Source organism: Scyliorhinus canicula, chromosome 19 (genome assembly GCF_902713615.1).
Source record: "Scyliorhinus canicula chromosome 19, sScyCan1.1, whole genome shotgun sequence".
NCBI lineage: Eukaryota > Metazoa > Chordata > Chondrichthyes > Carcharhiniformes > Scyliorhinidae > Scyliorhinus > Scyliorhinus canicula.
The window spans coordinates 99,109,956-99,136,844 of record NC_052164.1 but is presented as its reverse complement, the minus strand read 5'-3'; the positions used below and the strand labels follow the sequence as shown (position 1 = coordinate 99,136,844).

Here is a 26,889-nt window from a genome sequence, read left to right as displayed (position 1 = left end):
TCATATGTACACCCAAGAAATAGATGTTAAAGGTGCATACTGACCACTCGGGGGGGTTTGTGGCACAAGTGTTTCAGGCCGTTGCCTCTGAAGCTCTGAATTTGAGTCCCACCTCAGCACTCAATGGCCAACAAGTTCATAATGTGGCCAAACAGGAATCAATCTGCAAGTCCTACCAACACACACTAATGGCTGGTGGTAAGAGTGGGAGAGATTCCTGGTCAGCCATAAGATGAAAAGAATGTTGGAGCCTCTACCTTCACTATCTATGGATCCAGGCTGCAAGATGCATGTAGAAGAGTATGCTGCTGTAGCAACTTCCGGTCAACTGTAACACACTAACCACTCAGGCATATGAGTAATCTACTTTGCAAGCAATAAGGGAATGTGTTCATTCACATTAATGATTTATGAACCTTTCAAACACGGTTTGGATGAATATTTAAGATAGAATTGTAAATTAATGCCTTTAAAACAAGGATAAAAAGTAAACGCGGTTTTGTAGTCTTTACTAATGGACAATAATGATGTTGGTATTTTAAAAAATAATTTTGTCAATAGGGACAAACTTGTTGAGCCAAATGATTTATTTCACATGCCTAAACATTTTCACATTCCTTTTGCAGATAATTCCTCTCAAGTATTACACCAAAGCCTTCAGTACATTCCATCATATCAATGCCTTTGAAAACAATGGTTTTATTGTTCTTGATCTCTGCTGTTTTGATGATGGCAAAATTATCAACAGCATAAACCTGCAAACCTTACGGCAAACTGGAGAAGCACTGGATGAGGCAATATTAAACATTATTTCATAGTTTCAATGTGTCAGTGGTCGTTATACCACACAATGTTTAGGACTGGACAGATTGTGTGCTTGGGATCAATGTTTCTTTGTTTCAAAATACTGCACATGAACAGATCCTAATTATCTACAGAGATATAATTTATTTATTCCCTTGTGAAAAAAGAAACAAAACTAAATTGGCACGTTGGATGGCAGCAAGAGCTTTGTGCTCATATTTTCTTTTTATGAGATGTGGCACAGCTGGTCAATGTACAATTTTATTACATTGTTAGCTCAGTGCTTTGATGCCTTCAGCAATGAGCTCCAGTTTTCATTGGTGATGGAACCATCAATTCACTAGACACGTGCTCTAAGATATGAACAGTGGTTTTAATCTACTTACTACAGAGCCAGCCTGTTACCCGTTGAACTCTCGATGAACTGCAGGCTGGCTCTGGACAAGGGTATTTATACAGCAGTCCAGGGGGAGGAGTCATGGGCGGAGCCAAGGGTGGAGCCCGGTACAAACTCCTGAGCATTCCCAGAGCTACTCCCCCTAGTGGTCGGATAACGCTACTGCGCTTACAATGGTATTGGTAAATACAGTGTGAATTACTAAGTTACATTCACCACATTTGGGTTGTCAATGTTTGCACAAGGTGAATTCTGGTGGAGGAATAATCAGTGTTACGAGTGTGCCCCATCTTTCTTGTGTAGCAAAGGGCAGGAACCAGGTAGCCTTTCCATCCTTTTGTGAGGAGGTCATACATAGCAGAGGGAGCCTAAATAGGGGACAAATGAGCAATTAAGAATGTATAGGAGATAAGTTAGATATGAAAGAAGTGTGTTTTATCAAGTCAGTGCATGTGTGGATATGTTACAAATGATTATCTAGCTGCCATTGAATCCAAAAATAATCAATTATTATATATATAGATATATAGCACGCGCAGAATGCTCAGTGACAGGGTAATACATACAAATGAAAGACCTTCAATGTCTCAGCATGAACGCTCCATATGATTGATGGTTATTTTATATCAACAATTTTGTACATCAGTCTGGTCAGTAGTACTGTCATTACAAATTCCACAAACTCACTTCCATATTCATCACCACAACTGATCTTCTTGGTCGTTGTTGATTAGATCCTCTGGAACCTTGGCATTCTGTTTGACCCTGAGATGAGGCTTCTGACCCCATTTCTGCTCAGACAGGACCACCTGCTGGTATCTCTGTAAGATCACTAGTCCCCGACCATTTCTCAGTTCAGCTGAGAACCTCATCCATGACCGCCAAGACTTGACTATTTCAATGCACTCCTTGTCAACCTCCCACCTTGTACCCTCCATAAACTTACCAACTTATCCAAAATTCTTGTCTCATATCCTAACTTACACAAAATGTCTTTCATCCATTAACCCTGTTTTTGTTAACTTACATTGACCTTCGGTTGACATTGACCTCTGGTTTATCAATGACGCAATTTAAAAATTCTCATCCTTGCTTTCCTGATAAGAAAATTGGTTAAAGGGATATGAGGAACAGGTGGGGAGGTGGATTTGAGACCAGGAAGAGATCAGGCATGATCTGATTGATCTAGCAGGCTCGAAGGGTTGAATTGCTGACTTCGGTTCCCAATGTCTTATGTTTTAAACCGTTCAGCCCTCCCCATCTCTGTAATGTCTTCCAGCTCTGTATCTCTGCAACCTCCTCCAGCTCCATATCTCTGTAACATCCTCCAGCTCCATATCTCTAACCTCCTCGAGCTCCATATCTCTGTAACATCCTCCATCTCCATATCTCTAACCTCCTCCAGCTCTATATGTCTGCAACCTCCTCCAGCTCCATATCTCTTTAACCTCCTCAAGCTCCTTGCCTCTAACCTCCTCCAGCTTCATGTCTTTATAACCTCCTCCCGCTTCCTGTCTCTGTAACATCATCCAGCTCCATGTCTTTATAACCTCCTCCTGCTCCCTGTCTCTGTAACATTTTCCAGCTCTATATCTCTGTAAACTCCTCCAGCTCTCGGTCTCTGTAATCCCCTCCTGCTCTAAAAGCCTCTGAACTCTTTGTTCTCCTCCAATTCTGACCTTTTGTACATCTCCAATTGTCATTTTTCCACCATTGGGAACATTGCCTTCAGCTACCTAGGCCCTAAACTCTGGGAATCCCTCTTTAAACGTCTTTGCTTCTCTATCTCTCTCTCCCAATTAAGACACTTCTTAAAAGCTTCTGACCTCCTGTCTTGATATTTATTAATGTGGTCCTGTTTCCGATTTTCTTTGACAGCACTCCTATGAAGTACCTTAGGACTTAAAGATATTGTATAAATGCAAGTTTTTATTACATCTTTAACCAGTTCTAACTTTGAGTAGTGGAGCCTGTGTGTGTCCGTACGTGTTAGTATGTGTGTTGTGTCCATGCATGTGGCTATACTATTTTTACTTGGAGAGTGGAAGTTATTTTACAAACAAATCAGACAAGTGGAATTATTCTCTATTGTGGCTGCTTCATTCTTTCAGAGGAGGAACAGGGAAAAATGAAAGGTTAGGAAAAATTAGAAAATGGTTCAAGGATCTTTCAAGCTAAGACAAGGAATGCCATTCATGAGACGGGCTGATATGGAGGAGCACTTGACCAATCATACCAGTCTTGTAATTTTAACTCATAGAGGTAGCATAAAAACTACACTGTTGAATAGACTGCCCATAAAACATTCATGGACTGTATTAAAGACTGCTATTATACACTGATGGACTGACCATTATACATGGCGCTGTTTCTACTCATTGGGGTTGGTTGCTAACTTTCAGCTCCCTCCTTAGTGTGAATCTTTAGTTTCCCTAATCCATTAAATTTTTTATTATGTTTTAGGCCTACAATACTTTACCAAAAGGCTTTCCACGCAGATTTGTCTTACCGTTAAACATCAATTCTAACACGCCTATTGATCAGAACCTCAATACTCTGACGTACAGCAATGCAGTCATATTCAGAAAGGCTGATGGAAAGGTATGTTCACTATTGATTATCTTTGTGCTGAAATATTTAATTTTATTCAAAATGGGCTATATCATGTTTCTGGAGGGCACATTTATATCATGAAATCCAAATTTAAACATACTCTTTAACTGCTTTAAGTATTCTCTTTGACTCATGTTTTCATCCCCAGTTGGGTGCTCAGAGTTGGGAGGTTTCAAGCTCTGCACACAATGACAATTACCAATGTTCAGCCACAGGTCAGATTTTGAGAGCCTCTCCGTTGTCGTGAAAATCTATTTGTGTTTGAAACTGTGTCAAGGTATATTGCCGCTATAGATTTGAAAATTACGTGAAATTGTATTTTTATTGAGGAACCTGATGCTAATAAAAGCCTTCTTAATACTTGGCCATTGAGCCAGGAACAAAATTAAAAAGTAATAATTTAGCTGTATCACTTTATCCTTCTGAGACAACTAAAAAACTGAGATTTGTAGAGAATTTTTCTCTTTGTAATTTTCTTTGTAAGGTTTGAATTATCAATGTCCGTTATCCAATTAGAAGGTCAAGGGCACCCGATGCATGGGAACACCACCACCTGCAAGTTCTCCTCCAAGTCACTCACCATCCTGCAATGATTGGAGAATTTTCGGAATATTGGCTTCTAAATATTGGAACAAGTTAAGAATTAGATGCCTGGGGGGGAGAGTGTGTTTGGCTGCAATGGTCATGTTTTTAGAAAGGATTTTGTTTTGCTTCTGGTAAGTAGCAGGTGAAATTGACCAGAAGAATGTGGATTGACTGGGGAGGTCCCGGGGGTGGGTTAATGTGCTTTTGCAGCCTGCAGAGATAATGGTCGCGATCTACCTGAATGGGAAAAGAGTCCCATAGTGAGCGCATTTAGCCAGGTGTTTCCTGGCACTCGGAGCACCGAGAAACACCACGCTATTGAACACCCATATGGGTAGATACGGAGACTCAGTGGGAAATGCCCAGCCGAGGTTGCACTTAGTCTAATTTTCTGCACAAAGGAGCTATGCTCACCAGATCTCCTCAGTGCAGAAGATCGGGATGCCTCTCTCGACCCCCCTAACGTGGCCCCCAAACTCCCGCAAAACCCCAATTCACCTATAAGGAGGTCCTCGGGCCTCCCCGCACTTGTGTAGTGATCTTTACATGCGTATGTACATAGGGGTTAATGGAAAATTGAAAGATCACTAAGGGGCAGCACTGGCGGGTATAAAAGCAGACGCAAGCAGCTCTCTGCCTCTCTTGGTGATTAAATTGTGACGAGAGCAGGAGCATTGATCTAGCTCAGGGTGACTAGTGTGGTCAGACATAGTTACTGTATATGAAAGTTGTAACCTTTCTACTGGCATTGATCTTAAAGTAAGAACTCACGCAGTTGTTAAATTCTGTTACTCACTAAACCTTTCAATACCTCTGGACGACTTCGAGCCTTCTTCATCAAGGTACAGAAAGCCTCTGCTGCAACTGGATTGAGTAACGCATGTTACCTACAGTTAATGCTACCAACACGCTACTGTAAGGTAACAAAAGACAGGGTACCGATCCGCAGTGTGGAAAAAAAGCCAGCTTGGCACCTTGGCAGTATCATCCTGACAATGCCCCTGGGTGCCAGGCTGGCACCGTCAGGATGCCAGGCTGTCAATGCCAAGGTGCTCAGGTGGCACCAGAAGTGCCAGGGTACCACCCTATGCAGAGGGAAAGCACCTGGGGCCTCCAATCCCCTGGGAGACCCCCATGAGTGCCATTCCATTTGGCCCCCGTCTGTGGAGACCAGCACTGAACGGCGCGCGGCTGAGGTGAGGGGGTTAAATACCATTGCCTTGGGTAGACCTTAGATATATATATAGACCTTAGATATCTATAATAGATATTATAGCGAGACTAGCTGGCTCACTCTAATATGCAGATTTTCTTAAAAGTTATCTGCCCATGGGCAACATGGTGGCCTAGTGGTTAGCACAACCGCCTCACGGCGCTGAGGTCCCAGGTTCGATCCCGGCTCTGGGTCACTGTCCGTGTGGAGTTTGCACATTCTCCCCGTGTCTGCGTGGGTTTCGCCCCCACAACCCAAAAATGTGCAGAGTAGGTGGATTGGCCACGCTAAATTGCCCTTTAATTGGAAAAAATAATTGGGTAATCTCAATTTTAAAAAAAAAGAAAAAAAAAAAGTTATCTGCCCATGGGCTGGATTCACATCGCAAGATTGCGTTAGCTGGGTGGATCCCAGAAGAGGAATCTCCCAGCATCTACTGGCCATGTTGCACTGTGCTGGGCTTATGATGGCCAGTAGAACACCTCCAATGTGCTTTTCAGCTTTGAGAGAGAGAGAGAAGCAGCGAGATTGGAAAAGCTTTGAGAGGGAAAGGAGTTGAGTTCTGATCTGCCTGACTCTGAGTCCACAATTTATTCCAAGGAGGATAGTTAAAAAAAAAGACTATTATTTGAAAGCAGAACAGTCTTGTCTGAAGACAAGGAAAGAGGCTGAAACAATATAGTTGAAGCAGCTATTTGAAGATATTCAGCCAGAGTCTGAAGAGGTTCCAACCTGAACCAAATGTGCTTTATAAAGCAAGTATTACTCCATACCCTGCTAATTTTAAGATGGATTAAGAGCCTAATGTTTATTTTCTTGCTGTTTAATGGGAAATTGTATCATTGTGTTAAAGGTAATTGTAAGCAGTTCTTTTCAGGTGTGAGGTTAAAAGTTTTGTGTTGTATTCATAATAAAGTTTTGTTTCAAAAATACCAAAGCCCTATTTTGCATGCAATCACTCCTGGAGCGAATCATGCTTTCTGCACAAACTAAGATTTAGGTGTTTTGGTCCAGTATTCTAGCCACTGTTGGGGTCTGATCTGGGATCATAATAATCCTGACTTGGAAATATATTAAATGAAATTCGCTTATTGTCACAAGTAGGCTTCAAACGAAGTTACTGTGAAAAGCCCCTAGTTGCCACATTCCGGCGCCTGTTTGGGGAGGCTGGTACGGGAATTGAACCGTGCTGCTGGTCTGCCTTGGTCTGCTTCCAAAGCCAGCGATTTAGCCCAGTGTGCTGAGACATTATTATTATTATCCAAGACACATTATTGAGCAGCGATATGCTGTGTTAAGCATGATTATACTGCCTTTTGTAGTTTTGGGTGTACTTAAGGTGGGAAAGACCCAACTTTTATCAGGTCATCACCTGAATCATTAACTCATTTCTCTTTACAGATTTCGATTTACCCGAGGTGTATTTTGACCGCTTGTTTTTATTTATTATTACAATTAGTATAATAATGGCAATGTGCTGTTTAATGGGGACTCCTTATTCAATAGAAAGGACCAATAAAACTAATAATGTTTTTGTTGGCTCCTATAGATTTGGTGTGAAGCTGAGGATCTCCATGACGATGATCTCCTGGATGTAGGTGGCATGGAATTTCCACAAATTAACTATGCAAAGTATAATACAAAGAAATACAAATTTTTCTATGGCTGTGGAGCAAACAATGTAATGGCAGATTCTCTTATAAAGATGGATGTGGAAACAAAAAAATTTAAGGTAAAAACCCTGGACTGGAATCTGATTATATTTTTTATATATAGTGCTGACTATCTTCTTTTATTTAAAATTAATTTTAAATGCACAAATGAAGCCTTATTTGCTCATTACAAACATAGCTTTGAGAGAAGATTAAGGATCAAATGCATAAAGGAAGAAGTTAGATGAGTACAAGAGGGTAAAACGAATAGAAGGAATTGGTGATAGGGTCAGATGAGGTGAGATGGGAGGAGGCTCAGGTGGAGCATAAACACATCTGTTGGACCAATTGGGTTTCTTTAAAGTGTGAAATTAAAGATCCCTCTCCACTGACATTGGGACTCCTACTTCACCATTGTTAGCATGTCACCCACTGAATATAGATCGCCAGGTTGGTGATAGGTGGCAGGTAAGTTCAGCCCTGCGCTCCGATGTTGTAAGGAGTCTTCTTTTACCTTTGGCAGTCTTTTGGATTGCCCTATATGTGTCGCCCCTTCAGACCCCCATCCCTTTTTCCCCATCCCCTTCAACCCACCCCCCACCGGCAATGCCAACTTGGCACTGCCAGCACTGCCCTGCCATGTCCCTGACCATCTGGAAGGTTACAATGACCAATGGCTTGGTCACCACGCCTGACCTCATCGTACCAACAGATGGGAACATAACGCGTTCCGGGAAAATTCAGCGTTCAGCTGATTTTGAATATTAAAATATATTTAAAGGAAATGTAGTCAGCTTCAAGCCTCGCTCAGCATGAGTCTGATTACGTCTGCTGGGAAGGCCCGGGAACATTGCAAACTGTTTTGCACCTGGTGCAATGCGCCTGTAAAATGTTCCCCTACATTCCATAGGTATTGGGTGATGAAACATTTTTTGATAATGTCCTGAGTTTTAAAAAGTTGCGAATGGTATAATATAAATTTATCTTTCTTTTCATTGAATCAATATTCAGCATTTTTCCTTATGGCTGCGTGAAGTATCTTGGAACAATTTTGTACGTCAAAAGCACTTTATAGATGTAAATTAGTCTTGTCATATATATCTTCTCTGCAGACTTGGAAAGAAAAGGGTTACTATCCTTCTGAGCCCATCTTTGTGCCATCTCCCAACAGTGCTGATGAAGATGATGGAATTATCTTATCTGTAGTTGTTTCACCAAATCAGGTAACTGGAATTATTAATAACATAATATCATCAGATTCAATTTATCATCCTTTAACCTCTTGAAAGTCCCTCTGCAGGGCGAGAGAGAGAGAGAAACATATATTTTTGATGTAAGGCTCTGCTATGAATCTGACTACATATTCTAATAAAATGCAACCTCCTTTTGTGAAGGTCACAAAGAATCCAGCACGAGTTTAAGAACAGAAAGAAATAACATTTATTTACAATAACATATATATAGTATATATTATATATATCTATATATACAACAGCAGCAGCAACTTCCCTAGCTGCTCACTCTCCTCTAGCCGGTTCCATATTGGCCAGCTTTATTTATGCAGAGAGTTGTTAATGATTTCTCCGCCGCCCTCCCTTATTGGGGAAGCTCATACTCCCAAAGGAATGTGGGATTACCATTAGTTCCCCAGCCAGTGGTAAGCAGACAGGTTATAACACTCCTATGAGAACATATATTCTACTTTATTTCCTCCATTGTCCTTATTGCAAAGGGGGAGGCAGTGGTGTCGTGGTAATGCCACTCGACTGACAATCCAGGACGCAGGCTAATGCTCTGGGTTGAACATGGGTTCAAACCCCGTCACAGCAGCTGGTGGAATTTCAATTCAATTAATTAAATCAGGAGTTGAAAACTAGGCTGAGTAAAGATGACCTTGAAACTATCATTAATTGTTGTTAAAAACCCGTCTGGTTCACTAACGTCCTTTAGGGAAGGCTGGTTGCTGTGCTGACATCCTCCTGGCTTGACTGGGAGTGAGTGGTGAGAGATGGTTTAAATGTTGCTTCCCTTGTTAGCAGTAAACAGCTGAGCCCCAAGATGTGCAAATCACATGCTGGGGACGCTGGCTCAGTGTTGTTCTTACATTGCCTGTAGCCCAAGGGTGCCTAAGATACCCAACACCCTGATAACTTTGAACAATAATCCGACATCCTGCACAAATTCCTTAAACGTGCAGAAAGGCTTTTGCATATGCTAATAATTGATCGAACACTTATTAAGGACACCTCTGCAAAATGAGTCAGAAAGAACAGAACATGTATCTTGTAGTGATTGTTGTGGCCTAACTAACACTTCCAACAAAAAGATGTCTTTGTGTTTACCTTTTACTTGCATGATGAACCCAGAGGAGGGGAAGAATTTCTCCTGGCAGCATAATGTGCTGTGCTCACACCTGTTCACCTCAAGGCCTACCTACCTCAGGGCCACTGTCTTGTCATCAACAGAGTCCATGAATAGGTTTACTTTAGAATTGAAATTCAACCAATCTGGAATGCCAGGGCATTGCTCAAGGTTTGTGGTCTACCAGTTCAGTGACCTATATCACTAGGCCACAGGGTAGGTAAAATGTTGCCACAGTCCTGGAGAACCATAGGCTGCTTTCCCCTTTTGAGAGAGAGTTGACTGGTGGTGATTTAACTTGAGGGTTATCACATCTTGGGCAAGGTTGAGAAGGTGAGGCCTTCATGGATAACCTCGAATGGAACGGTGTTTCAACCCACGCTTTTGGCATTGTTCCGCATCACGAACCAGCCATCCAGCCAACAGACCACTATTGGTGAGGTAACTGACCCAAATTAGACCTTGATCATCAAACTGCCTCTACACGCCCAATTGACATCCACAGCTTTCCAGAACTATGCCAATTTCAGGTACTTCCGGTTCCCAGTAAATTGGCAATTCTGTATCTGAAAACTGATCTTAACTAATTTTTCATTAGTGGTGATCCCATAATCCCAATGGAGAGCTGAACCCAAAGGTAGGTGAGTCATCGATCAAGCTCAAACACCACAAACTTTCCAATTTGTACTTGCATTGAGCACAGCTTTCCACTGAATTTACACATAAACTTAAAAACTACACTTGGGTAGTTTTATGATTTAGTGCTCCCAAAGCAAGGCTTCATGTGACTGGAGTGCCTTTCATGAATTCACATGGGGATCGAGAAGTCATGATTCATAGCTCCTTCAATTTCCAGGGCATTGAAATTAATGGACAGAAAATTGTTGCTGTGCTTTCAAGCTCTGTGCTAGGAATACTAAGTAGTAAGATATAGCAATGTTGATAAATGATTGTCTCTCAAAAGAATAATCCAAATCATCAAAAGTGCAAATTATGGTAGCAAAAAAAATTAATGTTTTAGATCTAGTCCTTCATCAAAGTTACCTGAAGGAATATGATTTGTATATGATTGAAAAAGACCAAGTTGTGACATTCGTGGGTTTTTTCCTTCCGATCTCCACTGAAGATTTTGTTATTGCTTTTCAGAGTAAGAGCAGCTTGCTGCTTGTACTTGATGCGAAGACCTTCACTGAAATGGGCAGAGCAGAAGTGGCTGTCCGTATACCATTTGGATTTCATGGTGTCTTTGCGGAACGTTAGACTTTATCGAAGCAATGTGCACAACTGGGTTCCAGTATCTGAGGCGCATCAAAACTTTTTGAAGGCTTGCACTTTTTATAAAGAAATGTTTACGCTCTGAATAAGCAATAATAATTAGCTGATGAATTTAGTGCATTGGATTCCACTTGAGAACAGCTCTGATAAGCTCAAGTTGTGTGATGTGGACTAGAGCATTATAACTTTAATTCTCAATGGAGAAATCAAGATCACTTCTGAGGTTTAATTTTAACCATTCCTGATCTCCTATTATTGATACACTAGTGCTAAGAAATTGCTTTGTTGTTGGAACATCTAATGCATTATAACTTTCTAATCTAACATCTAATGCGAGAGCATTAATGCGAGAACATCTAATGCGAGAGCATTAATGCTAGAACATCTAATGCCAGAGCATTATGCTAGAACATCTAATGCTCGAGCATTAATGCTAGAACATCTAATGCCTGAGCATTAATGCTAGAACATCTAATGCTAGAGCATTAATGCTAGTGCATTAATGCGAGAACATCTAATGCTAGAGCATTAATGCTATAGCATTATAACTTTCATTCCGATTGGAGAACTCAAGATAACTTCAAAGGTTTAATTTTAACCATTCCTGATCTCCTATTATGGATACACTAGTGCTAAGTGTTAACAAGCGGAGACAGTTCCACAGAGATCAGGGGACCATCTTTAAACGGTGCCCCAACCTTCGTATAACATAATCTCCCCCTCCACGGATACAGAGTACCCACCAAACAAGCTTCGGAGCAGATCCACCTCCCCCTCCTCCCCAACCAGTGAAGTAAGGAGGACATTACGCCCCCTCTCTGCCTCACCACCGTCCCCGTGCGCTCATCGGGGATCACTCTTCTTGCCCCCCCCCCCTGCCAACCACACAGAAGGGGAAACCTTCACTCCTCAGTGGAAGAAGATTACCCACACTGCCAGAGTTCACTTGGCAGTGCCACTTCAGTACAAACCTAGCTCTGCCCCGGCACACTGGCAGTGCCAAGGTTCCAGGGGTAGTGCCAGGGCACTGCCCAGCAATATCCCTCACCACCCAGGGGATATGCTTACCTCCATGCACTCGGCATGGACACCACGACTGATTCTCGTTTTTGAAAACCTGTCGTGATTCGTGCGGCATAACGTCACATCGACTCGGTGCGAGGATAAGATATCGGCAGGCATTACGATGTCAAGCCTAGTAAGTATTGTTGTGTTCTGTGATATAACCATTGTAATAGATACATACATAGAAGAAAGGAGCAGGAGGCGGCCATTTGGCCCTTCGAGCCTGCTCCGCCATTCATCACGATCATGGCTGATGATCCAACTCAATAGTCTAATCCTGCTTTCTCCCCGTAGCCTTTGATCCCATTCTCCCCAAGTGCTATATCCAGCTGCCTCTTGAATATATTCAATGTTTTAGAATCAGCTACTTCCTGTGGTAATGAATTCCACAGGCTTGCCATTCTTAGGGTGAATAAATATCTCCTCATCTCTGTCCGAAATTGTTGACCCTGAATCCTCAGACTGTGACCCCTGGTTCTGGACACACCCATCATTGGTAACATCTTCCCTGCATCTACCCTGTCTAGTCCTGTTAGAATTTTATAAGTCTCTATGAGATCCCGCCCCCCCCCCCTCATTCTTCTGAAGTCCAGTGAGAATAATCCCAACCTCTCCTCATATGACAGTCGTGCCATCCCTGGAATCAGTCTGGTAAACCTTCTAATGATGTACACAGAACATATAGTTGTTTAACTTAAAGATGATTTATTAACAAGCACATTGAAAAGATAACTAATGAACTATAATACAGATGATGGCTACTAAATGAATTCAGTGAATTCTTCTGGAGCTACTCTAAGTGCGACTAACCTCTTGTACAACTCACTACCCACTGGCGAGTGTCCCGAGTCATGTAATAGATCGTTAACGCCACCTGCTGGTCAGAGGTCGTACCGATATCTATGTGCAGTGATAGACAACTATATACATTGATGGCTACATGCATATCATCGCAAGTATATGTTAAAATATTATAATATATGGACATCAAGTTCATGTCCTTTTTGGGTGTGAACCTGATTACATCACTGGCGGGGGGCAGGGAAGATCTCAAACTGAGACCATGCTGACACAAAGCCTGGTGTAGCCGTCTCGTGAGATTTAGCAGCCAGAACAGGAATTGCGGCTGCGGTGAATGGGCCCTCTAAATTCCACCCATGATATGCGGATGTAATATGCTCAGGAGGAAGAGAAGACTTTGGACCTAGTGGGCACAATTCACCCAAAAAATGACTAATGATGGGGTTTACCGGCTGTTGATGCCGTGGGGATATTCCGGACCCATGCTGGCCCACGGCTTTCCTGGCGATGAGGGTGCAGTCACCGGGGAATCCCCATTGACAGTGGCAGGGTGGGTAAATCTCACTGACAGGCTTCCTCTGCCACCGGTCGGTAAATCCTGCCGCAAGTGTCATTATAGGCGGGTTTGGTGGGGTGTTTCCCGTCGGCTTTTTGAGTGAGATCCGGACCTATATTCACCCACAGTTGGAGCAAATTACCCGCCGGAATCGGGATGGGACATGGTCCGTAGGTACCGAGAGAGGGCTCTTCCGGGATTCAGATTCCGGAATCCCCGCCGACCGTTACGTCTCGCGAGATCTAACATTTAAAATCTCATTTAACTCTGCCAATGCCCGGTGGAGGGGTTGCTGGGAAAGGGTGCAGGGGGAGGTGGCATTGGCTAGGACGCTGTCACTGCTAGCGTGGAACTTATGAGGGTTAAGGGGACAGGGTTTCTCGCATCTGAAGGGCCTGACAGCAGACGTGGTGCTGTTACAGAGGAGCTATCTGAGGGTAATGGACCAGATGAGGCTAAGGAAGGGCTGGGTGAGCCAGGTGATCCATTCTGGCTTTGATAGCAGGGCTCAGGATTGGCTGTACTGGTGGGTAGGCAGGTGAGGTTCCAAATGGAGAAGGTGGTAGAGGATCAAGGGGACAGGTAGGTGATAGTGCCAGGTGCGCTGGAGGGGATGTTGGTGGTGTTGGTCTGTGTGTATTCCCCGAAGTGGAACGGCACTGGGTTTGTGAGGAAGATGTTAGCAGCCTTACTGGATGGATACTCACCAGCTGATCATGGGGGGATTGGAATATGGTGCAGGACCCAAAGATGGATAGGTCTCAGCTGCGCTCGCTGTCACCCTCGGGACGGGGGAGGGGGGGGGGGGGGGGGCAAAGGTGTCAGGGGGGTTTTATGAAGGAGATGAGAGGGGTGGATCCTTGGAGGCTTTTGCATCCACGGGACATGGAGTATTTGTTTTTCTCCTCGGTACACAAGGTGTATTCGAGGATCGACTTTTTTGTGGTAGGGAAAGCATTGTGGTGGGGTTAAAGAAGGAGATTGGATCATGTGCTGCATTGGGTGGATGTGGTCTTGGAGAATAGGCCAGCCCAGAGGCTGGCATGGAGGCTGGATGTACGTTTGCTGGCGCACCCAAACTTTTGCATCAGGATAGGGAGAGTGATGGAGGGATATGTGGAGTTTAATCAAAATGTGGAGGTCTCTTCGTCGGTGGCTTGGGAGGCATTAAAGGTGGTCATGAGGGGGGAGGTCATCACATTTAAGGCAAAGACGGATAGGGAGGTGCTGGGGGAGCGGCTGATAAAGGAGATTTTGGAGGTGGATGGATGATACACGGAGGATCCGGAGCCGGGGCTGTTGGTGAGGAGGAAGGAGTTGCAGGCGAAGTTTGACCCTCTATCTACGGGCAGGGCAGTCTGGCAGTTGAGATGAGTGTGGGTGGTTGTGGTTGTGTATGAGTATGGTGAGAAGGGCAGTCGATTGTTGGCGGGCCAGCTCCGTCGGCAAGCAGTGGCAAGGGAGATTGTGAGGGTTAGAGATGGGACAGGAGGGGTGAGAGGATGAGTTGGGGATGAGGGAGTTTTTGGAGTGCCTGGAGTGGCTGAAGGTGGGAGAGGCAAAGAGGGCCAGGTTATAGGAGCCATTAGGGTTGGAGGAAGTGAAGGTAGCAATAGGGAAGATGCAGTCAGGTAAGGCGCCAGGGCTGGGTGTGTTCTCGGTGAAGTTTTATAAAACATTTAAGGACAGGTTGGCATCACTGATGGAGGAAATCTTTGAAGATGCGATGGCGAAGGGGGGGTTATCTGAGACTATGAAGCAGGCATCTATTTCATTGTTACTGCAAGAGGATAAGGACCCTGTGGAGTGTGGGTCGTATAGGCTCATTTCTCTACTGAATGTGGATGGCAAAATATTGTCAAAGGTGTTAGCGGTGAGGCTTGAGTGCTGTCTCCCGAAGGTGGGGGAGGATCAGACTAGCTTCATGAAGGGCAGGCAGCTGTCGTCGAATGTGCTACTGAATGTGGTGCTTTCTCCTGCAGAGGGAAGGGAGTTAGAGGTAGTGTTGGCATTGGATGCAGAGAAGGCGTTTGACAGAGTGGAGGCATCTGTTTGCGGTGCTGGAGAAGTTTGGCTTTGGGCCTAAATTTGTGGCTTGGGTAAAATTGCCAAATAAGGACATTTAGCTTAGCCTAATGGCTCATTTTAATATGATTATCTGGATCACCTGCAATGAGGGTGCGATCCAGAATGCGGCAGGCGCAGGTTAGTTGAGTGGCACATGGCTTGGCGCTCACGCAAGCCCGTTTTGGCCCTCTCTCGCGATACACCCGGTATAACGGGATCGGCACCAGGTGCAACAGAGTGGAAAAATCGTGTCCATTGTTTACAAACTCTCAATCACTCAGATTTTTTTTTCTTTTCTCATTTCAGGGTCCGTTGTAGACTAATTGGTAGAAATTAATTGCTAGGCTTAGTCAATAACTCTTACAGTGGCATCATGTAGTACCAGGATGGGAGAAGGTGATGTGGATGGGCTTCGGTCTTTTTCTGTCCAGCAACTCTTATCATCTTATGATGATGCAAAAGAAAGTAGACGGAAACAATTTCTGCTGATCGGGAAGCCAAGAACAAGGGGACATGGTATAAAATTTAGAGCAAGTCCTTTGAAGAGTAGAGTAAAGTTAGGAAACACTCATACATGCAAAAAATGATAGCATGGAACTCTCCTCTGCAAATGGCAATTGGTAACAGATTTATCGCGAGTTTAAAAATATGAGGTTATTAAACTTTTGTTAATCAAAGGTGTAAGGGGCAAAAAATCGGTACCTGGAATGAGGTCGCAAATCCGCCATGATATTGTTGAATGATGCAACGGTTCGACTAGTGAAATGGCCTCCTTCTGTCCCTATGTTTCAGAGTTACAAACCAACAGAACAGGCACAACTTTAGCTTAGTTCAGAAGTGCACTGCCCAGTAGAATCATAGAATTTACAGTGCAGAAGGAGGCAATTTGGTCCATCGATTCTAGTTCCAGTTTCGACCTTCCCTTTCTCAAGTTAGCCATTCTAAGCCAGGACAGCAATAGGATTCTTACCATTGGTTTCAACCCTGGGTGAAAAAGGTGAAAATCTTCCTGTTCCAATATCTAATCATTTTCTGGCAACTCCTGGTGAAATGTTAAATGTCCTTTGGGGAAAAAGACACCGCTGACTTTACATCTAACTTGTGACATACCTGAGCTATTTGCATTGGAAATGGTATCAGTAAATGTTCCGTTTCTGGTATTAATGTGCCTTGCATTGATGAGTACTAAACAAAATATGCATCCTTGAAATACTTCCAATATGCCAAAGCTTTAATATATCCATTAAAATGTTTGTGAAACAACAAAGATATTTTTAAAGATGTTTAACCTCTTTCATAACATTTTTCACATTAATGAAACTTTTACTTTACATGTATACAATATCTAGTTTGCAACACTAATACTACCTGTTAAGGATTCATACTACATGAAATATGAGGATAAAATAAAAACAAGATACTTTAAAATATTGTTTGTGTTTTTGACAAAAGAATGTTAAACATACATAGAGCATACGGTGCAGAAGGAGGCCATTTGGCCCATCGAGTCTACACCGACCCACTTAAGCCCACACTGCCACCCTATCCCCGTAACCCAATAACCCCTCCCAAACTTTTTTTGGTGACTAAGGGCAATTTATCATGGCCAATCCACCGAACCTGCACATCTTTGGACTGTGGGAGGAAACCGGAGCACCCGGAGGAAACCCCGCAGACACAGGAAGAACATGCAGACTCTGCACAGACAGTGACCCAGTGGGGAATTGAACCGAGGACTCTGGCACTGTGAAGCCACAGTGCTATCCACTTGTGCTACCGTGCTGCCCTCACGAGCAAATGACTGGGGAGTGAATTTGCAAAGGTATGTTTGGAATTGACTACATAACATCCAAACCATGTTTCTTTACTGGCTTGTAGGCAGGAGAAATATTGGGGCAAATATCTGTTGCAGTTTTTACTGTATCAGATAGGAAGAACAGGATTTAATTTGCTTCTTTCTGCTTGTGTACGGTGGAAGATTTTACACTCATTGGTATGCATATAAATTAAAATGTTGGTAGCAAGAGTTACACTGGTGAGAATTGTGGTGAAAACGATGGGGCATCTGTGACCACCTCTACCTTCATAACCTATGTGAGCTAAGGAAGAAGAAAGAAATAATGAGCCAATAACAGAGACGAACCTGGGGAGGCCAGGATTTGCTGGAAAAGTAACAGTGCGTCAGCCAAGCATGCTGTTCGTAATATGTCAATTGATGAGCAAGTTCAGGGATACAGAAATTCAGTTGGGTTGCAAACTTCCAGAACTTTTTGGTTGATTTACATCATTTGCTTTACATGGATAGCATCTTGCCCTTAGCCTCCCTATAGTTTTTTAAATCATTTACTTGATTTGCACATTGACTGTCCATTAAGCTTTGCTACAGAAAGTTAAGGCTGGCAATAATAAGCTGAGTACCTCTAACATTGTGAAAATTGGTAATTTAGCGTCAGTCAATCTCTAAGGGGAAATATTGATGTATATATGTTATATGTACACAAAAAAACTGAGAGATATCAGAAGGGGGATGATAGATCGGTTTGTTACAGCATCTGATAATGTTATGGATGCCGTGCAGTTTCTCTCTGTTTACTCTGGAATCGTGCAAAGTTGTCTAGCTGTCCACATACCATAGAGTACGAGAGATACCGTGCTATTTACAGAAGTGAATTCATAAAGCCGATAGTCAAACTTATAGCAGCATGTTGAAGCTATTCTGAATTGTTTTGTTTTTTCCTTATTTGCATTTAGTTAATCAGGAGGCTATGTCCCAAGGGCTCTGGTACAGCAGCTATTTTTAATGCCTTGTCCATGATATTGACATTCTACTTATGTTGATGGGATGAAGAAGAGAAGGAGTAGGGGAAAGATGTCAAGCAGGTCAGACAGTGCAAGATGTGGAGTATACCCATCCACTTTTGGGCGGGATTCACCTCACAATGTCTTGCGAGATTGCATTGAATCTCACGAGGTGTTGTGAGCCGGGTAGATCCCGGGAGCAGGGTCTCCCGGCTTTTAACGGCCACGCTGCGCGCGGCGAGCTGTTTTTCGGGCGCAGCATGGCCAGAGGATTGTGCCCTGATTTGGGCAGCACGGTAACACAAGTGGATCGCATTGTTGCTTCACAGCACCAGGGTCCCAGGTTCTATTCCCCGCTAGGTCACTGTCTGCGGAGTTTGCACGTTCTCCCCGTGTCTGCGTGAATTTCCTCCGGGTGCTCCGGTTTCCTCCCACAGTCCAAAGACCTGCAGGTTAGGTGGATTGGCCATGATAAATTGCCCTTAGTGACCAAAAAGGATAGGAGGGGTTATTGGGTTACGGGGATAGAGTGGAAGTCAGGGCTTAAGTGGGTCGGTGCAGACTTGATGGGCCGAATGGCCTCCTTCTGCACTGTATGTTCTATGTTCCTCATGAGAGTCTGGACCACACACAGTTCGTTATATGAGAGGTCAAACAGTTGACCTACCTGCCTTGCATTGTCACTTTTAAGCAGGATGTAAAGCAACTCGTGTGACACGTCTTCCACAGTTCACCATCCGCCAAACAGAAATGTGTCCAGCCTTAAAAGAATGACGAGCATTTCACAAGTGTCTTTCACAACCCCAGGATATTCTAAATCATCTTATAGCCAGTGATGCATTTCTGAAGAGTACTCAATGGTTAGGAAATAAAACAGTCAGTCCGCACACAGCAAGCTCCCACATGCCGCAGTACGATAGCGACCAATTAATCTGGGTTTTTTTTTGGTTTTTTAAAATAAATTTAGAGTACCCAATTCATTTTTTCCAATTAAGAGCAATTTAGCGTGACCAATTCACCTACCCTGCACATCTTTGGGTTGTGGGGGCGAAACCCACGCAAACACAGGGAGAATGTGCAAACTCCTCACGCACAGTGACCCAGAGCCGGGATCGAACCTGGGACCTCGGCGCTGTGAGACAACAGGGCTAATCCACTGCGCCACCGTGCTGCCCATATCTGGTTTATTTAATGTTGATGAAGGGATAGATATTGAGCAAGACACCATGGATGACTCTCCAGTTCTTCCATTAAATAGTAAGAAGTCTTACAACACCAGGTTAAAGTCCAACAGGTTTGTTTCAAACACGAGCTTTCGGAGCACGGCTCCTTCTTCAGGTGAATGGAAAGGCTTGTTCCAGAAATGTTTATATAGACACAGTCAGAGATGCCCCGGAATGCGAGCACCTGCAGGCAATCAAATCATCAAAGATGCAGAGAGAGAGGTAACTCCAGGTTAAAGAGGTGTGAATTGTCCCAAGCCAGTTCAGTCGGTAGGCCTCTGCAAGTCCAGGCTTGTTGGTGGGGGCCGAATGTAATGCGACATGAATCCCAGATCCCGGTTGAGTCCGCATTCATGTGTGCGGAACTTAGCTATAAGTTTTTGCTCAGCAATTTTGCGTTGTCGCGTCTCCTGAAGGCCTCCTTGTAGAATGCTGACCCGGAGATCAGAGGCTGAATGTCCTTGACTGCTGAAGTGTTCCCCAACTGGAAGGGAACAGTCCTGCCTGTTGATAGTCTCAACCGGACTCAACCGGGATCTGGGATTCATGTCGCATTACATTCGGCCCCCACCAACAAGCCTGGACTTGCAGAGGCCTACCGACTGAACTGGCTTGGGACAATTCACACCTCTTTAACCTGGAGTTACCTCTCTCTCTGCATCTTTGATGATTTGATTGCCTGCAGGTGCTCGCATTCCGGGGCATCTCTGACTGTGTCTATATAAACATTTCTGGAACAAGCCTTTCCATTCACCTGAAGAAGGAGCCGTGCTCCGAAAGCTCGTGTTTGAAACAAACCTGTTGGACTTTAACCTGGTGTTGTAAGACTTCTTACTGTGCTCACCCCAGTCCAACGCCGGCATCTCCACTCCATTAAATAGGACCATGGGATATTTGATGTCATCGTGAGAGAGTCAACAGGATCCTGGTTTAATATCTCACAATAAATGACAGCTCTTCCAATCATGCACCATTCCCTTAATACTGATCTAGAGTGTGGCCTAGACTTTTCTGCTCAAGTCTCTGGAGTGGGACTTGAACACACCACCTTCTAATTCATAGAAGTGCTATCCATTGAGCAGGAGATTACAGTACTATGTCTGGACGCTGAATCAAATTAGTAGTACTGATTTGAACATTATTAAAAGAAAATTATGGATACAAACTAACTGTGTAGCAATTTATTATACAGAAATAATTACCAGAACTGAAACATGCAGTTTGTAATGATACAATATTTCATCATTATTGATACAAAGTTTAGTAAGTCTTTTAAAGTATGTACAGCCAGTTAGTTAATTAAACTGCAGTTTAAGAATATATTTATATGATACTTTTCAAACTGATACTCATCAGTCAATGCTTACCTGAGTGCAGTTATTAGTTCTCTGACTCAAATATTGCACAAACAGCAGGAAAATTATACTTCCAACGAATATAGCAAAACAATTTCTAGCAGTCCTTATGAATATATATGCCCTTTGATTTCTTGGAGCATCTATGGCTATAAATAAAAGATTGTATGACACAATTAATGAGTGGGAACATATTTTCCCCATTCAGCATCTCACATATTTCTGTTCAGCACCTGAACCACAGCTATGTACGGAGAATGGCGCGTACTTTATCTCAAAGAATGAAGCACTACAAGGAGGAGGCCCCCTCGCCCTTCAAGAACAGAAGGTACATGACAGATATACTAATGGTATTTCCAGTAATTGCCAAATTGTCTATTTTAATTCCTGTTGACTGAATTACATTGTAATGTTCTTAATCGCCATTCAGAGGGAGCATGATATCTAATTCTATTTTCTCACAACCGTCAAATACGTATTTCAAAGGAGTAAACATTTAATATCTATGAGTAAATATTGGTTTATTGGGTAAAAATTTAGGCCTATATCAGCATCTATAATGCTGCTGAGATTAGAAACATAGAAAACGGGGGTAGGAGGAAGCCAGTTGGTCTTTCGAGCCCACTTTGCCATTAATTATGATCATAGCTGATCATTAAACTCAGTAACCTGTTCCCGCTCCCCTCCCCCCCATCCTTTGATCCCTTTCGCCCCAAGTGCTATATCTAACTCCTTCTTGGAAACATACAATGTATTGGCCGCAGCTGCTTTCTGGAGTCGAGAATTCCACAGGCTCACCACTCCCAGGGTGAAGAAATGGTTTACCTCGTTTCCTTAGATTGTGACCTCTACGCTGTCTAGTCCTGTTAGAATTTTATAGATTTCTATAAGATCCTCTCTCATTCTTCTAAACTCCAGCGAACATAATCCTAACTGATTTAACCTCTCCTCATACATCAGTCCCGCCAACCCAGGATTCAATCTGGTAAACCTTTGCTGCACATCAAGAACATCCTTCCTAAGATAAGGAGACCAAAACGGCACAAAATATTCCAGGTGCAGTCTCACCAGCGCCCTGTATAATTGCAGCAAGACATCCCTGCTCTTGTACTCGAATCGCCTCGCTATGAAGACTAACATAGCCTTCTTCATTGCCTGCTGCACATGCATGCCTACTTTCAATGACTGGTGTACAAAGGACATCCAGGTCTCATTAAACATTCCCCTCACTTAATCTATAGCAATTAAGATAATAATCTGCCTTCATGTTTTTGCTACCAAAGTGGATAACCTCACATTTATCCACATTATAGTGCATTACTTCATCGTAAATCTTTAGATTATCTCCCTACACTTTACTGCCTCTCTCTCTCTCTTTTTCCCCCTGTAGGGTGGAGGCTTGCCCGATGCATGCGAAGGTAGGGGGAGGCCCGATGTTGGCATTGCGGTTGCTTGTGCTGTGGTAGGTGTTGGGGGAGGGGGGCCCGATGCTTGTGAGAGGGCTGTCCTCCATGTCCATGGAGCGGTGTACTGGGGTGCTGATGGGAGGGTACCCTTTAAAGATGGCATCCCATCTCTGTCAGGCCGTCTCCATTAGGACCCGACCCGCTAGACTAACAGCGAAAACCATGCACACTTTTTTTCCAGAGTGCCCGAAAACGTGGTCTAAAAACTTGGCAGTCCACCTGGAGAGAGACACATTAGTTTTCAGTCAGAGCCTGACGCTGTGGAAAAAATATGGGAAAATTTCATCCTAAGATTCCCTCTAAGGATGAATAACCACAGACCAATCATAAACTGAGACACATTTCATACCTTTTGCAGTAGTTGGATTGACCATTGTGATTGGACGTGCAACATTCTGATCATCTTAAAGTAAAACATATATATATTATAGATATTTTATATTTCTAAGGACTCTCGCCAGTCACGTTAGAAGTTACTCTAATTAATTCTTTCCCAACATTTTAGGACTATTTTCTTCCCTTAGTTAAACTGTTCAAACGGCAGCTTGGGAGCCACAATGTCTTGGCTACCTGTGATTTCAGCAAATCATTCCTTCGAATGTATGTTTCTCAGAATTCAGCATCTCTCACATATTTCTGTGCAAGATCTGAAGTCCAGCCGTATATGGAGAATGGGACATGCTTCACCTCATAAAATGAAGGTCCATAAGAAATAGTTCACCTTTCTTTTTGAGAACGCATATTCCAAAAGACATTATAGTTATGTTAATTGCACTTCTGCTATTTGTCAATGGGCCTATATTATTTTCCTGTTGATAAAGTGACATTGCAATCTCCTTACACTGCAATCAGAGGGAGCATAATGCTTATTTTATTACAACCATAAACGCATATTTATAAGCATTAATCTTTAATAGCCATGAGTACACATTGGTTTATTGGGTAAAGATTTTGACCAATATCAGTTTCTAGAATACCGATGAGAAGATCCCGTTTCAATCCTGAAATTTCCTCCCTCCACCTTTCTGCCTCTTTCTTCCTTTAAGATGCTCCCTCAAACTGAACCTCTTTGACATATATCTCCATAAGTCTGTTAGCTCAACATAAGTTTCAGGGAGAATGCGAGAACCTTTGATAAAGGATGTGATAGCAGGACAGTTAAAAAATTAATTATAGGATTGGCCAGAGTCAATTAATGGATTAATGAAAGGGAAATCATGCTTCACAATCCTGTTGGAGTTCTTTGAGCATGTAAGTAGCTGAGGCGGAACTGGCCGGGGGAGGGGGGGGTGGTTGGGTGTTGGGGGGCCGGGGTGATGAATCAGGGGGTCCTGAGGTGTGTAATCCACATTCAGTGAAATGTTGAACTGGGTAGGTTGGAAGGTAGAGCCCAGTCTTTACCCTTGGTTAATTCCTCCTGAGAGTTTTGGGCGGGCCCATGTTGCGGTTGGTTGGCAGGTCTTTGTTTTGCCATAACATGGTGGATCCGACGGGTTTTTGCTCTTTTGCTTACAGTTTTTTCTCTTCTTCTTCCTCATTTTTGTTTGAACCTGGTGAGGTGTGAGGAACACTACGTGTATCCTACTTAGTTTTGATGCCCTTGGGGGCTCGTAGTAATAGTGTTGGAAGGTGGCCCTTGGTGGCATGGGCAAGCATATCGATTTTTGTTGGCTTTTGGGTGGCCCAATCCTTTTTTTTTTAATGATCTCAGTGGTTGCGGGGGTCCTGCAATTACAGGGTGGGTGGGTGGGTGGGTGGGGTGTAGGCCGGCTGCTCCGATGACCCTCCAGTCCTGATGTTTATTCCTCCTGTCTCCGACTGGGACCAGGCTATTTTCCCCTTGAGTCTTGGGTCTTGACCATGAGGTGGCCTTTTGGTGATGCCGTTGGCGGTGGTTTGGTGATCTGTTTCATTCTTGAGCCCAGGGCATGAAGATGGGATTGTGGGGGCTCGGTTTTATGCTCTTGGCTCTTGCTCTCTTTTTACTTCCCTTTAAGAGGACCATTGATTGTTAACAAGGGTCTGGTTGTGCCCGGTCCTCTCCTTGAATTTGGCTTTTGCCATCTCGAATGTAAGGGGGGCTGCTTGTTCCGTTCGGCATCTGGATAAGAGCTCGAATTGCGCTGTTAGAGTTAGCCGCATTCCCTTTGGTACCGGGGTTCTTGGGTATTGTTTCCTTCTGCGATTCTGTTTTTGAGCTATGGGGTGGTGTTGGGTTAAATGGTTGTCTGTATCCTGTTTGGGTGCAGTTGGATCATTTATTCATGGGTGGATCCTGTTGGAGATCTTGGACGGGATTCTCCTTTCTGGGGACTAAGACCCCCACGCCAGCGGGAAAACCGGTGCCAACCAGTCCGGCGTCAACAGCCCCCGAAAGAGAGGAATTCTCCGAATGTTCGGGGGATAGGTTGAAGCCGGAGTGGTTGGTGCAGCTCCAGTCAGCGCCTAAGGGCCAGTGTGAGTTTGCGCATGCGCGGGATGGCCGGCATGATCTCGCGCATACACCGACTGGCCGGCTTATTTCCGCGCATGCGCAGACCGGCCAGCGTATTTCCACACATGCGCAGGGGATCTCTTCTCCATGCCGGCCCCCGGTCAATATGGCGGAGCCCTACAGGGGCCCGGCGCGGAGGAAAGAATGCCCGCACGGAAACAACCCGACCACAGGATCAGTAGGCCCCAATCGCAGGCCAGGCCACCGTGGGGTTAGATCCCCCCCCCCCCCACGACTACCCCCGCATACTCACCTGTCAAGTCCCGCCGTGCGTGAGGCGAGTAATTCACGCCGGCGAGACTGGCCAAAACTGGACGGCCACTCGGCCCATTGGGGCCCGGAGAATCGCCAGGGGGGCCGCTGTCAATGGCCCCCGACCAGCGTGGCGGGAATCCCGCCACCGCCCGAAAAATGTCGCCAGAGAATAGGGCAGCCGGCTTCAGGGCGGCGGGCTGGGATTCGTGCCTCCCCCCCGAGGATTCTCCGACCTGGCGGGGGGGGGGGGGGCTGGAGAATCCCGGAACTTGTCCCTGATTCATCTGATTGTCTTGTTCCTAACACTGTAATGACTGTTGTTGTGGGCTGTACCTGTTGTACATTGTCACCTGTAGCTGTCTTTTTACTTTTGCTTCTGTGCGAATTTGTGTAAAAATAGAAAAACTCCGATAAACAGACATTTAAAAATAAAACAGGTTTGGTATTGACTTACAGTAAAATGTTATCATACCATTTGTAGGGGTTGGCTTAACCGTGGTTGGAGACTTGGACATCAGTTCAATATCCGGAACATCTAAAAGTGAAAAAACAGACATTCTTAATTTCTTTGCGAATTATGCCAGTGAAGTTACTCTAATTATTTTCTGTTGTAGGACTATTTTTTCTTTCAGTAAAATAGCAATTTGGTGACCAAACTCTTGGATATCTGTGATTTCAGGAAGTCATTCCTGAAATTTTTTCTTATTTTTTTTTTACTAATTCAATGGGACCTTGGGCATCGCTGGCTGTGCCAGTATTCGTTCCCCATTCCTAATTGCCCCTTGAGAAGGTGGTGGTGAGCTCCTTGTGGTTTAGGTACACCCACTGTGCTGGTAGGGAGAGAGCCCCATGATTTTGCCCCAGCGACAGTGAAGGAATGGCCAATGTATTTCCGAATCAGGATGTTGGTTGGCTTGGAGAGGAACTTGCAATTGTATCTGCTGCCATTTCTTTCATTACACTCTTGGCAGTCATGTCTTCAGTTGCCTGGGCCCTAAATCTTTGGAAATTCCTCGTTGTGCCTCTTTGCCTCACCACTTCCTCTGAAACACGACGATCCCCGTCTTTAACCAAGCTTTGATCACCTCCTAATGTTATCTGATAACACAAACTGTAGGAAATTAATCTTGACTTGTATCTAATATGGTTTGATAGAAAGTTGAATCCCCAATCGGCTACACTTTGGAAAGGTTACGATGCAAGTTCATGGCTGTGATCCTCTGAATTTGATTGATGGACTGAAATAATGTTTTGTGCAGGTGAAAAAGAGATGCAGGAAATCTTATACAACTCTCACACGCTATCTGGTGGCGGGTTTTGAAATAGCATCAGTGAAGGCAGAATTTACAATGAACCGAAAATTGCTTTAACTAAGACATTGGGCGGAATTCTCCCAATTCTCCAGCATGTTCGATGGGGGGGAGAATATAGTTGGAGGCCCGGAAATCGGTTTCATGCCAGTGTAAATTTACAGCGGAATCCTCCACTGGAGCATGCCAGAACGGGTTGGAAAACCCGCCAGAGGACAGCATGAACTTCATTTGCATCCGTTAATGGGAAGCAGATGAAGGCCTGAAGCCCCCACGCCAATTCTCCGCAGTGCTGGTGGGAAACATTTTTGGATTAACATGCCTTGGAGACATTGGGACTCTCCTGAACAATGCCTGGAGCTGCCCACAAGCCGGGACCCTGGGTCGGGGGACCATCTGAAGTGGACCATCCAGATCAAGTGTTCTGGAGGGGGTCCATCTTCCAGCTTCAGAATGTTCCTGGGGAGCCATTTGCGTTCTCAGGAGGTCCAATGTCCGGTCTCCGAGTGTTCTCTGAGATCCATCTTCATTTTCAGGAGGACCACCTTCTTTCTTCAATCGTCGGTCAGTGATGTTGGAACCTTTTCAAGATGGCGGC

At 44.2% G+C, this 26,889-nt stretch overlaps 2 protein-coding genes across 7 annotated transcripts in view; one reads left to right on the top strand and one right to left on the bottom strand.

The window, feature by feature from the left end:
• LOC119953871 (beta,beta-carotene 9',10'-oxygenase-like) overlaps positions 1–12,231 on the top strand; it is a 45,422-nt gene extending 33,191 nt beyond the window's left edge. For all 4 annotated transcript variants that reach the window (XM_038778472.1, XM_038778474.1, XM_038778473.1 and 1 more), the window contains exons 8-12: positions 627–794; positions 3,665–3,802; positions 7,162–7,344; positions 8,377–8,487; positions 10,772–12,231. In XM_038778472.1, the coding sequence (XP_038634400.1) occupies positions 627–794; positions 3,665–3,802; positions 7,162–7,344; positions 8,377–8,487; positions 10,772–10,885 (714 nt within the window). In that variant the 3' untranslated portion in view covers positions 10,886–12,231. The remainder of the gene's footprint in view (positions 1–626; positions 795–3,664; positions 3,803–7,161; positions 7,345–8,376; positions 8,488–10,771) is intronic.
• LOC119953872 (CXADR-like membrane protein) overlaps positions 1,030–26,889 on the bottom strand; it is a 52,185-nt gene continuing 26,325 nt past the window's right edge. The window contains exons 4-8 of one of the 3 annotated variants that reach the window (XM_038778478.1): positions 25,454–25,516; positions 22,582–22,635; positions 20,779–20,915; positions 18,856–18,949; positions 1,383–1,569 (exon numbers count right to left, since the gene is read on the bottom strand). In XM_038778478.1, coding sequence (XP_038634406.1) covers positions 18,875–18,949; positions 20,779–20,915; positions 22,582–22,635; positions 25,454–25,516 — 329 coding nt within the window. In that variant the 3' untranslated portion in view covers positions 1,383–1,569; positions 18,856–18,874. Of the gene's footprint in view, positions 1,570–18,855; positions 18,950–20,778; positions 20,916–22,581; positions 22,636–25,453; positions 25,517–26,889 lie in introns of all 3 variants that reach the window. The other 2 variants (XM_038778476.1, XM_038778479.1) reach the window with 2 other exon arrangements.